This window comes from Bombina bombina, chromosome 2 (genome assembly GCF_027579735.1).
Source record: "Bombina bombina isolate aBomBom1 chromosome 2, aBomBom1.pri, whole genome shotgun sequence".
In the NCBI taxonomy this organism is placed as follows: Eukaryota; Metazoa; Chordata; class Amphibia; order Anura; family Bombinatoridae; genus Bombina; species Bombina bombina.
Window position 1 is genome coordinate 903,906,132 of NC_069500.1, and position 18,080 is coordinate 903,924,211.

The 18,080-nt window shown below is 38.1% G+C and overlaps 1 protein-coding gene across 1 annotated transcript in view; it reads right to left on the bottom strand.

The window, feature by feature from the left end:
• The window catches only part of LOC128648086 (neuronal acetylcholine receptor subunit beta-3-like), a 71,808-nt gene that overhangs the window by 41,264 nt on the left and 12,464 nt on the right, over positions 1 to 18,080 (bottom strand). The window contains exons 2-3 of the mRNA XM_053700754.1: positions 16,202 to 16,353; positions 269 to 313 (exon numbers count right to left, since the gene is read on the bottom strand). Of these exons, the coding sequence (XP_053556729.1) occupies positions 269 to 313; positions 16,202 to 16,353 (197 nt within the window). The remainder of the gene's footprint in view (positions 1 to 268; positions 314 to 16,201; positions 16,354 to 18,080) is intronic.

Consider the following 18,080-nt stretch of genomic DNA (forward strand, 5'->3'; position numbering starts at 1 on the left):
ACATTAGCACAAATATTGCTTTCCCTATTACTGTCATCACTGCACGCGATGAAATAGCGCAACATATATTTCACTGAATCACATTTTTATTAGTATTACTAGATATAGAATAGATATTTGAATGAAGAAAGTGGTTGTAAATAATTGCTACATTAAAATGATGCATTTGTCTGGTGTACAGTCGTTTGCTTCTGATTTGGCATGTACCATCATTATTCAGTAGATTATACTTGTCTGCATTGTATTTATTTGTTATGTTTGTGTTTACCTGTCTTAGCCAAACGTTTGTCGTCATCAACTGTTTTTTTTCATCCTTAGAAAAAAAGAGAAATGGTAGACTGAATAAATTTCTATTTTAATAAACCACGGTTTTGTAATTCCTTCATAATCTAGGTCAGCATAATGCAACAAATATGTCTAAATTTTACTATTATTTTGAAATCGTAAATAAATTCCTGTATTCAATACAAAATTATTAACAATACAAATGACTCTAAAATGGGTATTTTCCAATCTATACAGTGACATTTTTGTCTGGTTAACGTGGTATAATGAGCCATTTTCAAAGTCATTTAACCTATCAGAAAATCCTTTTTATTTTTTCAAAAGACTTCACTTTAACTATTGTATACATATAGGATTGGCAAGTGTCTAGTATTTAGCTGTACAGGCCTGTATTTCACCAGGTTGTCCAGTAAAATGTATACAAAAATAATGGACACGTAATTGTCATTGTGTTTTTAAACTGAGAACCAAAGGGGTGTAAAAACATTGCCCTATGTGTGCTACAGGTAGTCATGGTGAAAAATATTTATGGTGAGGTCAAGGGAGGGGCCACTGAGTGAGAACTCCAAGTCACCCAGAAATCATCCAGTATTTTTGTGGAAGACAGCTGGCAACCTTAAAGGAACAGTAAAATCTTAGACATTCGTGATTCAAATAGAGAATACAATTTTAAACAACTTTACAATTTACTTCTATTATTTAATGTTTTCTTATCTTGCTGTCCTTTGTTGAAGGGCTTATCTAGGTAAACTCATGAGCGGAAAAGCACCTGGCTGATAGCTCCTGATTGGTGTCTGCATATCTAGGACTTTTTTCATTGGCTCTACCCATGTGTTCAGTTTGAAACCAGTAGTGCATTGCTGCTCCGTCAACAACCTTCCATACATATCAAGAGAATGAACCAAATCTGATAACAGAAGTAAACTGGAAAGATGTATAAAATTGTATGTTCTACCTAAATCATGAAAGAACATTTCTGGGTTTCATGTCCCTTTAAATACTTACATCTGAAACAATTCACAAACCCTATTCAATGTTTCTGTTAACACTATTCCAAATGGACCCATGACCCAATCCAAAGTATATAATAATGTTATGCTAATGTATATGGCAGTAAAGTTTGTAATATTGTATACTTAATTATACAGTGTACACTATATCGCCAAAAAGTATGTGAACACCTGACCATCACACCTACATGAGCTAGTTGGACATCCCATTCCAAAACTATGGCCATTAATATGAAGTTAGCTCCCCATTGTGGCTATAACAGCCACAACTCTTCTGGGAAAGTTTTCCACAGGATTTTGAAGTGAGGTCAGAGACTATTTTTTCTTTCATGATTCAGATAGAGCATGCAATTTTAAACAACTTTCTAACTTACTTCTATTATCAATTTTTCTTTGTTCTCTTGGGTCTTTTGTTGAAAAGCAGGGACATAAGTTTAGGAGCCGGCCCATTTCTGGAGCACTATATGGCAACAGTTTTGCAAGAAAGTTATCCATTTGCAAGAGCACTAGATAGGAGCACTAGTTCCTGTCATGTAATGCTCCAATTACCTACCTAGGTATCTCTTCAACACAGAATATCATGGGAACAAATAAAAGTTGATAATAGAAGTAAATTGGAAACGTATATATATATATGAAGTTGGCTCCTCATTGTGGCTATAACAGCCACAACTCTTCTTGGAAAGTTTTCCACAGGATTTTGAAGTGTGTCTATGGGAATTTGTGTCCATTCAACCAAAGAGCATTCATGAGGTCAGACACTGATGTTGGATGAGAAGATCTTGCTTGAAATCAGCGTTCCAACTCATACTAAAGGTGTTCAATGGGATCGAGGTCAGAGCTCTAAGCAGGGCACTCTTCTTCATAGACCTCACTTTGTGCACAGGGGCACAGTTATGCTTGAACAGGAAAGGGTCTTTCCCAAAGTGTAGCAGCAAAGGTGCAAGCACCCACTTGCTTAAAAAGTCTTTGTATTCTGTAGTATTAAGATGACCCTTCACTGGAATAAAGGGGCCTAGCCCAAACCATGAAAAAATGGCCCCAGACCATTATCCCTCCTCCACCATACTTTACAGTAGGCACTATGCATTCTAGTAGGTAGCATTTTTTCCACTACAACACAGTCTAGTGGTAGTGTGCTTTAAACCACTTCAGAAGATGCTTGGCATTGCGCATGTTGATGTGACGCTTGTGTACAACTGTTTGGTCATTGAAACCCATTGTGTGCTATGCACTTCAGCACTCGGCACCCGCATTCTTTGATCTTTTGTGGTCTACTACTATATTCCTGGGCTGTTGTTGCCCCTATATGTTTCCAATTCACAATGATATCACTTAAGGCTGTGACACACTGCAAGCGATGCGGCGCGAGGCGATGCAGCTGCTTCGCACCGCGTTGCATCGCTTCTGAAGTTCAATTATTTCATCTCTGAGTGCTCAGCTACGCGACCTGACACAGCAGAGTGCTCAGAGATGAAAAGGCAAGACACACTGAGCGCGCACAGCTGCATTTACACGCTGCGCACCGCTCCGCTTGCAGTGTGTCACAGCCTTTACAGATGAACATGGCAAATCTAGTAGGGCAGAAATTTCACAAACTGACTTGTGGCAAAGGTGGCATCCTATAACAGTGCTAAGTTTCAAGTCACTGGGCTCTTCAGTAAGATCCATTGTACTGCCAATGTTTATATATGGCGATTTCATGGCTGTGTGCTGTATTTTATGCACCTGTTAGCAATGGGTATGTCTGAAACACATGACCTCAATAATTAGTAGAGGTGTTCACATACTTTTGGCCATATATTGTAATGTACATTTAAAAACATTTTTTACTTGTGAGTTCAAACCCTGTTAATGGGTTAAACACATAGGCAAAAGCTCATGTTTCCTTCAGAAAATTACGGCTGATGATTGGCTCAATTGCACATATGTCCACATTGTTTGACCGGCACTTATACTTATCATGTGGCACAGGAGTTATTGGGTGCACACATTTTCCTATATGTTTAACATAATAGCAGTGATTAAATACCTAGGTAACAGGGGATTTGTGAAAAAGCAATCTCATATAAAACTGAGCAGTTTATTTATTAAATTACAAGTATCTTTAAATTGATATTTTTTTGTATTTTTTTTATTATTAATAAACTTAAACATTTGTTTTTGGAGGTGACACACAAATATTACAAAAAGCAGCGAAGTATGGAAACTTTTACATTAATGATAAGAGAATTTAAATTGATGAAATTAGAAACAGCATATAATCATAATAAGATAGGACATGATCTATGATAAATAACATGATATAAAATGCATTTGAATATAATTAAAAATAGAATAATAGTGTGGTTTGTTACTGAAATGTAGGCCGCCATCAGAGGGTGAAAGGGGTGACTCCTGTCAGGGGCCCACTAGGCCAGGGGCCCCCATGAGGCAAACACAACTATTATTTTTTTATTTTGGCAGCCACCAGAGGGCGCTACAGCAGAGTGCTTTTGAGCGCGGGAAATGTCATTACAAGGAGTAAAGAATTAGCATTTGAGAGGATTTCTGAGTGTGCACTAAACCACTATGCACAGTGTGAGACAGACTTGACACTGTTTGTACAGTGTGTGCTTGATTCAGACGGCAGATCACTTTCATTTGCAGAGGAGATAGGACTTACTTAGAAAATGTTTTTTATTTCTTTGTGCAATTTCGGATTGTAACTTTCGTGTGGTAGTCGTTGTATAGTGGAGCTATGGGTCCATAAAAACACAATTTTTTTTGTATTATGCAGCAGTGTATTTATGTTTTATTGACAGTTCTGTAGAAATTCTATATTTAAAACCATGCAGAAATGTTTCCTCCTCAATACACAAATGGTTGGTGCCCTTTTGGCAGATATGATTTTTTATATATATGCAAGGACTTTCCAGATGCCAGGAGGCATTTTATTTAAGATTTTTATATCTGCATAAACTGGTATAGTCTCAGGACAAGATTGCTCAGTGTTTGAAATGAGACAGGTTAAATTAACACTGTTCAGTTTACACTACAGCTGACTTAATTATGAAATACATACAAACAAGTCTAAATCCTGCATTTAACCAGATCTAATGGTATGAGGCTGAGACTGAGTACCACAGCTGATGGTTCCACCAAGACCATATACAGGGAGTGCAGAATTATTAGGCAAGTTGTATTTTTGAGGATTAATTTTATTATTGAACAACAACCATGTTCTCAATGAACCCAAAAAACTCATTAATATCAAAGCTGAATATTTTTGGAACTAGTTTTTAGTTTGTTTTTAGTTTTAGCTATTTTAGGGGGATATCTGTGTGTGCAGGTGACTATTACTGTGCATAATTATTAGGCAACTTAACAAAAAACAAATATATACCCATTTCAATTATTTATTTTTACCAGTGAAACCAATATAACATCTCAACATTCACAAATATACATTTCTGACATTCAAAAACAAAACAAAAACAAATCAGTGACCAATATAGCCACCTTTCTTTGCAAGGACACTCAAAAGCCTGCCATCCAAGGATTCTGTCAGTGTTTTGATCTGTTCACCATCAACATTGCGTGCAGCAGCAACCACAGCCTCCCAGACACTGTTCAGAGAGGTGTACTGTTTTCCCTCCTTGTAAATCTCACATTTGATGATGGACCACAGGTTCTCAATGGGGTTCAGATCAGGTGAACAAGGAGGCCATGTCATTAGATTTTCTTCTTTTATACCCTTTCTTGCCAGCCACGCTGTGGAGTACTTGGACGCGTGTGATGGAGCATTGTCCTGCATGAAAATCATGTTTTTCTTGAAGGATGCAGACTTCTTCCTGTACCACTGCTTGAAGAAGGTGTCTTCCAGAAACTGGCAGTAGGACTGGGAGTTGAGCTTGACTCCATCCTCAACCCGAAAAGGCCCCACAAGCTCATCTTTGATGATACCAGCCCAAACCAGTACTCCACCTCCACCTTGCTGGCGTCTGAGTCGGACTGGAGCTCTCTGCCCTTTACCAATCCAGCCACGGGCCCATCCATCTGGCCCATCAAGACTCACTCTCATTTCATCAGTCCATAAAACCTTAGAAAAATCAGTCTTGAGATATTTCTTGGCCCAGTCTTGACGTTTCAGCTTGTGTGTCTTGTTCAGTGGTGGTCGTCTTTCAGCCTTTCTTACCTTGGCCATGTCTCTGAGTATTGCACACCTTGTGCTTTTGGGCACTCCAGTGATGTTGCAGCTCTGAAATATGGCCAAACTGGTGGCAAGTAGCATCTTGGCAGCTGCACGCTTGACTTTTCTCAGTTCATGGGCAGTTATTTTGCGCCTTGGTTTTTCCACACGCTTCTTGCGACCCTGTTGACTATTTTGAATGAAACGCTTGATTGTTCGATGATCACGCTTCAGAAGCTTTGCAATTTTAAGAGTGCTGCATCCCTCTGCAAGATATCTCACTATTTTTGACTTTTCTGAGCCTGTCAAGTCCTTCTTTTGACCCATTTTGCCAAAGGAAAGGAAGTTGCCTAATAATTATGCACACCTGATATAGGGTGTTGATGTCCTTAGACCACACCCCTTCTCATTACAGAGATGCACATCACCTAATATGCTTAATTGGTAGTAGGCTTTCGAGCCTATACAGCTTGGAGTAAGACAACATGCATAAAGAGGATGATGTGGTCAAAATACTAATTTGCCTAATAATTCTGCACTCCCTGTACAGCATGAGTACAGCATTTTCAAAATCCATAAGTACAGCTGACAGATGGGAACATTTGTACACCATATTTGAAGTGGTGCTCTTGGTTTGGGAAAATGGGGGGGGGGGGGCCCGAAACATATGTCAACCTTTCAAAAGTAGTTTTCTTCATCTACCCATTCTGACAGATCAATAATGTACAATTTTGAATTCACAGAAGTATTTTTGTTTGCACATTTACAAATATGATTCTTTAAAAAGTGATCTCTTAATTTCTGAAATTTTTTTTTTTATCATGCATGTCACACACTGTTGATTTAGGGGATGGCAATATGCAGGAATTTTACCTCCTGTGAGTGTTTCTGTGAGTGTTGAGTTTATGTCTTTGTGCTTTTGTTGGTGTCTCTATGAGTGTGTACGTATTTTTTTTTCTGTGGGTCTCTGTGAGGGTGTGTGCGTATGTCTGTGCATTTTCTGTGGGTGTCTCTGTGAGGATGTGTGTGTCTGTGTATTTTCTGTGGATGCCTCTGTGAGGGTGGGTGTGTATATCTTTGTGTGTTTTCTGTGGATGTCTCTGTGAGGGTGTGTGCGTATGTCTTTGTGCATTTTCTGTGGATGTCTCTGTGAGAGTGTGTGTGTATGTATGTATTTGTGCATTTTCTGTGGGTGGCTGTGAGGGTGTGTGTATGTATGTCTGTGTATTTTCTGTGGATGCCTCTGTGAGGGTGGGTGTGTATGTCTTTGTGTGTATGTCTCTGTGAGGGTATGTGCATATGTCTTTGTGCATTTTTATGGGTGTCTCTGTGAGTGTGTGTGTGTGTGTGTGTATGTATGTCTGTGTGTTTTCTGTAAATGTCTCTGTGATGGGTGTGCATATGTCTGTGTGTTTTCCGTGTATGTCTCTGTGAGGGTATGTGCATATGTCTTTGTGCATTTTCTATGGGTGTCTCTGAGTGTGTGTGTGTGTGTGTGTATGTCTGTGTGTTTTCTGTGTATGTCTCTGTTTGGGTATGTGCATATGTCTTTGTGCATTTTCTATGGGTGTCTCTGTGAGGGTGTGTGTGTGTATGTGTGTGTGTGTGTGTGTGTATGTCTGTGTGTTTTCTGTGGATGTTTCTGTGAGGGTGTGTGTATGTATGTATTTGTGCATTTTCTGCGGGTGTCTGTGAGGGTGTGTGTATGTATGTCTGTGTGTTTTCTGTGAATGTCTCTGTGAGGGTGTGTGTATATGTCTGTGTGTTTTCTGAGTATGTCTCTGTGAGGGTATGTGCGTATGTCTTTGTGCATTTTCTATGGGTGTCTCTGTGAGTGAGTGTGTGTGTGTATGTCTGTGTTTTCTGTGAATGTCTCTGTGAGGGTGTGTTCATATGTCTGTGTATGTCTCTGTGAGGGTATGTGCATATGTCTTTATGCATTTTCTATGGGTGTCTCTGTGAGTGTGTGTGTGTGTGTGTGTGTATGGCTGTGTGTTTTCTGTGAATGTCTCTGTGAGGGTGTGTGCATATGTGTGTGTGTTTTCTGTGTATGTCTCTGTGAGGGTATGTGCATATGTCTTTGTGCATTTTATATGGGTGTCTCTGTGAGTGTGTGTATGTCTGGTCTGTGTGTTTTCTGTGTATGTCTCTGTGAGTGTATGTGCATATGTCCTTGTGCATTTTCTATGGGTGTCTCTGTGAGGGTGTGTGTGTGTGTATGTCTGTGTGTTTTCTGTTGATGTCTCTGTGAGGGTGTGTGCATATGTCTGTGTGTTTTCTGTGGGTGTTTCTGTGATGGTGTGTGCATATGTCTGTGCATTTTCTGTGGGTGTCTCTGTAAGTGCTGAATGTCTGTGTGGGTGTATGAGTGTGTTTGTGTGTTTCTTTGTGTGCCTGCTAAAGTGTCTATATTTGAATCCTTATGTGTGAGTGTGTTGCTACCTTTACAACATTTCCATGTTTGACTACACTAATACATACTACATATGTATTTTAGTCACTTGGTCAAAAATTGCACATGTCAAAGGGGTGGGTCCTGATCAATGGTTAAGTAAGGGACCCAAAAATTTCTAGTGGCAGACATGGGTGCACTAAACTAAAGATCTGACTGATTTCTGAAAGTGTGAATACAACTGACAAAATTCCCTGAACTTATATTAAACCAAATATGTATTTTGTATAAACTAGAAATGCTATTTTGTAGAAATCTGTAATAGTTTATTGGGCCACTGAGTTCCCTGAGACTATAATAATGTGAATAAGTCAGCATTCTATATTTAGCCTTTACTTCGGGAACATTTTTTATACATTTCTATTTTCAACTATTTTTTTCAGTGTGTATTTATATTAGCATTAATGGAAATTCAGTAAAGCTGGATGACATGTAAAACAGAATTCAGGTCTGCAAGTTTGCATTTTTTATGAAGTGACCTAATTTATAGGACCTAAAATACATATGTCTTACTATTGCCATTTTAATACTATAATAATATAATCTGTTTCTTGTATCTACAAATACTTTACATTTAAAGCTACAATAGGAAACTGATTTATTCCAATATGCTTTGCCTATAACTAGGGATGCCAAGTGTCCAGTATTTAGCTGGACAGTCCAGTAAAATCTGTACAAAAATACTGGACACTGAAAGGACCATTAAATACAGTAGATTTGCATTATCAACACATGCATGATTAAAAAGACAATACAAAAGCAATAAGGGGCTGAATTATCAAGCTCTGAATGGAGCTTGATGCCCCTGTTTCCGCGCTAGCCTTCAGGCTCGCCGGAAACAGCAGAGTTATGAAGCAGCGGTCTAAAGACCGCTGCTCCATAACTTGTCCGCCTGCTCTGTGGCTGCGATAAATACAAATAGTCACCAGCACTGGTATGATACTTATAAAACTTTCATTGGAGATACATAAAAAAATAGCGACGTTTCTGGGATTAACCCCTTAGTCATGCTGTCACTAAAGACTGCTGCTCCATAACTTGTCTGCCTGCTCTGAGGCTGCGATAAATACAAATAGTCACCAGCACTGGTATAATACTTATAAAATTATAAAACTTTCATTGGAGATACATAAAAAATAGCGACGTTTCTGGGATTAACCCCTTAGTCATGCTGTCACTAAAGACCGCTGCTCCATAACTTGTCCGCCTGCTCTGAGGCTGCGGACATCGTATCATGTCTGTCTGCACTTTAATATATCGGCCCCTTAGTCTAAACTTCAAATGAGTAGTAGGTTTTTTTCGTACAAATTTCAGTTATGTCCATTTCCACTCCCACTGTATCATGTGACAGCCATCAGCCAATCACAAATGCATATAGGTATTTTCTGTGAATTCTTGCACATGCTCAGTAGGAGCTGGGGACTCAAAGTGTAAATATAAAAAGACTGTGCACATTTTGTTAATGGAAGTAAATTGGAAAGTTGTTTAAAATTGCATGTTATATCTGAATCATGAAATTTGTCTGCATTTCAATACAAATTTGAACTTTCCCATAAAACAAGATTTTTTACAGAACATTCTGGATTCGATATTTAATGCAAGTTAACTATATTATTTTTTACTGAATTTAATGAGATTTTTAAATTACGTTTTTTTTTTTTTGTAAGCCCTATTGTATGCATTTCCTTGACATACTTAAAGGGACAGTCTAGTCAAAATTAAACTTTCATTATTCAGATAGGGCATGTCTTAAAGGGATATGAAACAACAAAAATGTTCTTTTATGAGTCAGACAGAGCATCCAATTTTTGTTGGATACCTAGGTAGGTGTCTGGAGCACTACATGGCAGGAAATAGTGCTGTCGTCTAGTGCTTTTGTACACGCTCCTGAGCTAACTTTCCAGATTTTCAACAAACGATTCCAAGAGAATGAAGACAATTTGATAATAGAATTAAATTAGAAAGTAGTTTAAAATGCCATGCTCTAGCTGAATCATGAAAGAATAATGTTGGGTCACAGGTTGGTTTGTCAATCACATGCAGTATTTATGCTTAGCTGTTAATCACCAGCTTTTGTCCAGCTACGAATTGTCAGTGTATTGCCACTCTTGAGCTCACTTTAACTCTGTATTTAACACCTTTGTAGGGGTTATACACACAGTTATAGGCAAACTATGATGCAATAAGAAAATGCTCTAATGCAGGGTTGACCAAACTATGGCTATAGGGCCACATGTGGCCCTCCAAGGGTTTTTGCATGCACTCTGAGCAGTAGAGCAATATCAGTAATTGGTATAAAAATAAATAGTTCAACACATCTCATTAGGTTTGAGTCATTATCTTTAGCATTATTATAATGTAATGTGGCCCCCTGGCTAATACCACCATTAGTCACATGGTGCTCCACAGGAGAAGTCATTAGTAACCTGGCCCTTCCTACAAAAAAGGTATTTAATGATTTTCTATATTAACAAAATGTATAAGTGGGGGGCGGAGCTAGCCAGCAATGGAAGCAGCAGTATCTGAAAGGAGCTCTGAGTGAGAAAAGAGTTTAAACTGTTAAAAAGAAGCTATTTGTGGCCACTGAGGCCAATAATCAACTCCGGACAGTACCCTTAACTATGGGGTAATAAGTAGAAACAATTTTAGAAAGTTTACAGAAAGCACATTTTGAACCGGAATTTGAGAACCGGAACAAAATCAGGAAAGTCCGCAGCTGCAGCCTAGTCCGGGCCGAGAGGCCATTCTAAAGGGGAAAAAAAACTGCTGAGACAATAACTACAGCCCAAACCAAACAAACAACTATAGTGAGAGATCAAGCGAAGTGGAGGAGAAGCTGCAGAAAGCCCTTTTAGACCCGGAGAAAAACGGAGGCCCTTACTCCCAGCAAACTTAGCAGTCTCATAAAATAAAAGTGGTGGAGGTGAAATTGAAAATATCTAAGTTGGGCAGAGGAACTTTCACAGATTTGTCGGACAGAACGCATCTCCACAAACATATTTTATTCTGAGCTATGATGACTATTGAAAGATCCGCAAAAGATTTATGGGGTCTATAGAGAGAGTACTAACTGCTCACTTTGCTAAGTTTGAGAGCCGATTAGATGCCATCATCCAAAAATATGGCTGTCCGGAGAGATTCTGTGACACTGGTGGAGATGACTACCCTCTTACAGTGGACACCTTGACTTACATGGCAACCCCAGAGGTGCGGATTAGCGACCAGGTTGCTGCTCGTCACATGCCAGCTGGAAGCACAATGATCACTTCTACGCCCGGAACAACTGGAGTTCCGGCTGTGATGAGGCCCGTTCGCTGAGCAGCTTATAACAAGAACACAAAACGTCTGAAAAGATGGAAAACTAAGCCATGTACTAAGAAGAAAAGGCTCTGGAGATCATATACCCCTCTAGCGCAGGGGAAGCAATGTCTCTTGCACTTGCTGAATATCGCTCAACTTGTTGCAGATGATGGCGACAATTATTCTCTTACTGGAACAGGTTTGCTTTATTTATGCACCGTAATAGCCGTGAGAATGGGAGTAGGTTAAGACAAAGACATACACGAGAGACAAACCAAAACTCTGTTATGAAAATCTTGCTCCTACCACTCACTGAGGATAACACAACCCCTCTACAGTTTATAATGTAGACGTTTTAGTAATTTGTAGTTTTACTGTATCTCCAACTTTTCTCTTACTATAGTGAAAAATGTATTGCTCCTGATTCCTTTGTGTTTAGAGTGTGATTGCTGCGAGATGTACATTCCCCTCTGGCCTCATGCTTACTTTTTTGTATGTTGGTGTACTCTTTGTTTTCAGGCAGTGTAGTATAAGATAAAGCCCAAATGTCTGACAGTTTTAAGCTGTCACACGCTATCAACAGCCATTTTAATATTTTAAGGTCAGTTTAGAAGCATACTCTGCATGGTGATTGGTCTCTGTTGATCTCCAATTATAGGATGTACACCTTACAACTGCATCTGCGCCATATGCTAAAATTTCTATATATTCTTGGATCAGATCCCTATGCATACGTTGTATACTCCTTTAACTAATGTGCTCATATCCATTTAGATGGGTTGATGGCTTATATACTTAGAGGACTACAGCTTTTAGGTATGCTGCAGCGCTTAAGCTTGGCGATCGATATTAAGCATTAAACCTGATTATTACCAACGCCACTATATTGCACATAATGTTTTGCATGATTCTTTTATATGATTTTCTAGTTTACTTCCTGTATGTAGCTTGGAGATTTTGAATTATTGGCTGCTCCCCTTCTCACAAGAATGTACAGTAAGCTTTTTGCATTCAGCTTTCTGTGGAATATAGATTTTATGCCTTATAAAGAGTGAGGCCAGCCTTCAGCATATATGGGCATAATGGTCTGGGTCATACCTCATCAATCCTAAATACACTTATCTGTACTGAAAAGTAGATGTGTGGGAACTTAGCTATGGGAGCTACTATTGTTTATATTGTTCACATGGTATGCTGCTCCTCTTGACTGCCGATATACTTCTGTCCTGCACTGTTAGTGTTCCACTACCACGCCTATAGTAGTACATTTAGAAATCATTGCCCCCACTACACTGTCTTGCCTTGGATGTCAAGCTAATACCTTCATTTAGCTTTCTCTTTAGTAACTTTTACTCAAAACATATAATTAGCATTGCACAGTGCTTATAAGTTGCCATTCAACTTGGGAGCCCTTGGGGAATAGCTGTTTCTAGATCCTCTTTTTTATTTTCTCACCATTGATAGAGTTGTTTTAAATGTCTGGTATGTGGGCCAACAATGATGAAGGAGTACACTATTACTTGAATAACCTCCATCCCCCATCACTTTTATGCGGTAATGGTTGAATACCTCCTCCTCCGCATTCCCTTTTGGCAGAGTTAAGTAGCCTCTGCCTAGTCTGAAGAACCGTGACTAAGTTTTCTCCTACATTCCATAAATAGGTTCTTCGGGCCCTAGTACAAGAAATTTGCTATGTTTATCAATATGCAGTTTTATAATATCCACTAACATGAGAACTTATGTTAATATGGTCTTGTCTGGATAAAATGTATTCATTCTTGGTATTGCCTAATGCCCATCTTGGCTATAATAGTTTTGCCCATGGTACAGGTCAGCATATGTGGAGAATAATATCATTGGTCTAATGCTCACTACACCGCCCCCCTTCCCCCTCTCTATGCGGTAAGGGATGAGTAATTTCTCCTCCACATTCACACTCTGACAGATTTAAGTAGTCTCTGTCCTATCCGTAGGGCCTTTGCTTTGGATTGTGCCTACATGTATGTAAGAATGGCTCTGCGGACCTTATTGTTGAAAGTTATATCTAATTATTATTCTGTGTTCTAAAGTCTGCAAAATGTCCATCCTTGCAATTACAGTATACATATCAGTTCATGTATATATTTAATGTATATGATCGATTCCTTGTTGAGATGCTTGGAAGTTAGAGGATCTAAGGTAACCAACACAAGTGTTTCCCGAGTTCTTCATAGAATAATATCCTGTGGTGCGATTAATAATTCACAAAGAAAGAATAATGTTGTTAGGTTTATATATATATATATATATATATATATATATACTCTTTTCTATATATTGTTTGTTAGCTGTTGTAACTTTCTCTTATTTAAACATTAACCAGATGATGAGTTAAAGGGACATTATACACTCATTTTTTCTTTGCATAAATGTTTTGTAGATAATCTATTTATATAGCCCATAAAGTTTTTTTTAAAAATTAATGTATAGTTTTGCTTATTTTTAAATAACATTGCTCTGATTTTCAGACTCCTAACCAAGCCCCAAAGTTTTATGTGAATACGCTCGACTACCTACTCCAGCTTGCTCCTGTTTGTGTAAAGGGTCTTTTCATATGCAAAAGAAGGGGGAGGGGGGGGAGTGTCTTATTTGCCACTTGCAGTGGGCTTTCCAGCTACCTTTTCAACAGAGCCAAACTGACAGCTTCTAAGTACGTTTTTAAACCATTTTATACTGGATTTTTATATCAGTATCTGTGCATATTATTCTTTATAGTAGTGTCTATTACATGCAGTTATATGAAAATGAGTGTATACTGTCCCTTTAACATAAGATTGCTCACTGATCTTCTTTATGTGCCTTAGACTGAAACTGTTATTACTTGCGCTCACATCGGACCAACTTGCATTCTTGTGTTGCTTATATTTCATTCATATCACTGTGTTATATTGTGGAATGTCTAATATTTGTTTTGAAGATGCTTAAAGGGCCATAATACCCAAATGTTTAAACACTTGAAAGTGATGCAGCATAGCTGTTAAAAGCTGACTAGAAAATATCACCTGAACATCTCTATGTAAAAAAGAAAGATATTTTACCTCAAAAGTTCCTCAGTAGCCACCTCCCATTGTAAAGGATTTCTAAGCAGCATTTTAGTATGTCTGTCCTGGGACAGCTGAAAGGATGAGCCTCGTGAACTCTCATGTTATTTCACCAATCAGGTAAAGGAAGCTTACTATGAAATCTCATGAGAGTTAAGTCAAATCTCATGAGATCACAGTAAGAGTTCATGACCTCAGCATTGCTGATGCTGATTGGCTGCTGTTCATTTCTTCATTTTTTTTTTTTTTTTACCTGCAGCTGGGAGCAGCTGAGTATAACTTTTTACACAGAACTTACTCTGCTGAGCTGAGGAAATTGTGAGGTAAAATATTTTCCTTTTTTACATAGAGATGCTCAGGTGATATTTTCCTGTCAGCTTTTTACAGTTATACTGCATCAGTTTCAAGTGATTTAGCATATGAGTATTATGTCCCTTTAAGCAGGTTCAGTTTGAGTATGCAGATTTCTTAACTCACTATAGGATATTACTGTATTATTGATGTGTCGTCATCTATACCCTAGTCTTCTGATCCCTTGGGTGGATCTCTGTTACACTGATGACACTATGCAGATACACCAATAAAATGAGGTGCAATGTTGAAGGGTACTATTTGGAGCAGGATAAGCGAGATGTGATTCCCTGCTCATTGATGTTTTGAACTATGTAACCAAGGTCTCTTGCATTAGTGTACTTGTGATGTTGCCCTTCAATGTGTAATTGATATGTGTTTGTTTGGATTGCCTCAATAAAAACATTTAAAAAATATATATAAAATAAAAAAATGTATAAGCACCCCTGGCCTAAAGAAGTAAAGAATTTCCTTATTGCAGTTGTATGTTCTTATAAAGGGATATGAAACTGTACTACTTTAGTATAAAAAAAAATGCTAAGTCAAAATAAACATAAAAAAGAAACAGTCTGATTTTCATACTTGTTTTCTTTCAAAATGATCACTTTGAAATTCCTGTGTAGCCTCTGCCTTTAGTGTGATAAGAGAGATGACATTACAGATCTTACTACTGTAACATGAATTTTGCAGCAAAACTCCTCTACTGAGCTTGGGTAATAAACTGACTGCTGCTAGAGCTGACTCCTAGCAACCACATCAAAGGAAGAGTTACTTCTTTGCCTTCCTGTGGAAGCAAACAGCTCCCTTATGGGGCTGTGTCATGAAGTAAAGGACCCTGCACATATTAAAGGGATATTCCAGCCAAAGTTGAAATGCACACAGGTGCATTTAGGTTTAGAAATTTAACATTTTTGCAATACACTTGTATTAATACAAATGCTTCTAGTAAAAGCTATAGCTGTTTCAAGAGAACATTTTTGCCAGTAGATGTATTTTGCAAATATGTCTCTATCCAAATGCAACTTTGTGCATTTTCATTTTGACTGGAATGTCCCTTTAAGTATAAAAAAGAAAAGAAATTAAAGTTAAAATCTTTTTAAAATGATAAATACACACTACAATCATTTCTATTAAAAGGGACACTTGATCTTTCGTGATTCGGCTAGAGCATTCAATTTTAAGCAACTTTCTAATGTACTCCTATTTTAAAATTTTCTTCATTCTCTTGGTATCTTTATTTGAAAAGCAAGAATGTAAGTTTAGATGCCGGCCCACCAATAAACAAGTGCTGTCCAGCGTTCTGAACTAAAATGTGGCTGGCTCCTTAGCTTAGATGCCTTCTTTTTCAAATAAAGATAGCAAGAGAAAATTAGGAGTAAATTAGAAAGTTGCTCAAAATTGCATGCTCTATCTGAATCACAAAAGAAAATGTTTGGGTTCAGTGTCCCTTTAAGTATAACCAATTTCTTAGTGCATTTTTATTATGACAGACTGTTGTATATCCCTTTAAGTGTATCCAATATGCTAAAATATCATAATTATTTATACTTACCACATCAACAAGCTGAGATATTTTTAAACCAAAATTGACTGTAATTGTGGTGTTAGGATTTTGCACAGGCCTGATCCATTTTTGATAGCCAGCAAATAAATTCCGTAGCAGAGTGTCTTCTATTTCTGCCAAGGGATGAAATGTGGCAAAGGCTGCAAAATAAAAACATAAAAGACAAATAGTTAAAGGACCTGTAAATATGATAAAAAGACAATATAATAGCACTTAGTCTGAACTTCAGATGAGTAGTAGATTTTTTTCTGACAAATTTAAAAGTTATGTCTATTTCCACACCCCCTTTATCATGTGACAGCCATCAGCCAATCACAAATGTATATACGTATTTTCTGTGAATTCTTGCACATGCTCAGAACGAGCTGGTGACTCAAAAAGTGTAAATATAAAAAGCACATTTTGTTAATGGAAGTACATTGGAAAGTTGTTTAAAATTGCTGCTCTATCTGAATTATGAAAGTTTAATTTTGCTTGAGTTTCCCTTTAATTTGTATATTGTCAGAAGATGTGTAGCCGTGTTTTGGTGCCAAATCAGTGAGCTACATGCGGGACTTTGCAAGCTTCTGAAGATAATCAGGACTTTGGATTATGACAAAATACAAAAATGACATTCTATATTTTTTTTAAAACTAGCTAAGCAGAGGGCACTAATGTCAACATTTTACTTTTATGGCTCAAAGTTTTCAGATAATTTTCAATATACTTCAATTATCAAATGTATTTTGTTATTGTGGTATCCTTTGTTGAAAAGAATACCTGGGTAGGCTCAGAAGTAGCAATACACTCCTGGGAGCTAGCTGGTGGCTACACACATACAGTATGTCTCTTGCCATTGGCTCACTAGATGTGTTCAGCTAAGTCCCATTAGTGCATTGCACCTCTGGAGCTGTGCACTTTTATGTCCCTATAAATGGACCTTCTAGTGTCCAAATAAAAGTGTCTATTTTGTTACAGCATTTTATTTTAAAAGAAATGTTCTTCTTTTACTATGTAATAGCACATTTTATGTATGTAAAAAAACCTTATATAGAGGATAGCTGGTGCATCACTGGTAGTCCCTTTAATGAGTTGTGATTATACAGGGAGTGCAGAATTATTAGGCAAATGAGTATTTTGACCACATCATCCTCTTTATGCATGTTGTCTTACTCCAAGCTGTATAGGCTTGAAAGCCTACTACCAATTAAGCATATTAGGTGATGTGCATCTCTGTAATGAGAAGGGGTGTGGTCTAATGACATCAACACCCTATATCAGGTGTGCATAATTATTAGGCAACTTCCTTTCCTTTGGCAAAATGGGTCAAAAGAAGGACTTGACAGGCTCAGAAAAGTCAAAAATAGTGAGATATCTTGCAGAGGGATGCAGCACTCTTAAAATTGCAAAGCTTCTGAAGCGTGACCATCGAACAATCAAGCGTTTCATTCAAAATAGTCAACAGGGTCGCAAGAAGCGTGTGGAAAAACCAAGGCGCAAAATAACTGCCCATGAACAGAGAAAAGTCAAGCGTGCAGCTGCCAAGATGCCACTTGCCACCAGTTTGGCCATATTTCAGAGCTGCAACATCACTGGAGTGCCCAAAAGCACAAGGTGTGCAATACTCAGAGACATGGCCAAGGTAAGAAAGGCTGAAAGACGACCACCACTGAACAAGACACACAAGCTGAAACGTCAAGACTGGGCCAAGAAATATCTCAAGACTGATTTTTCTAAGGTTTTATGGACTGATGAAATGAGAGTGAGTCTTGATGGGCCAGATGGATGGGCCCGTGGCTGGATTGGTAAAGGGCAGAGAGCTCCAGTCCGACTCAGACGCCAGCAAGGTGGAGGTGGAGTACTGGTTTGGGCTGGTATCATCAAAGAT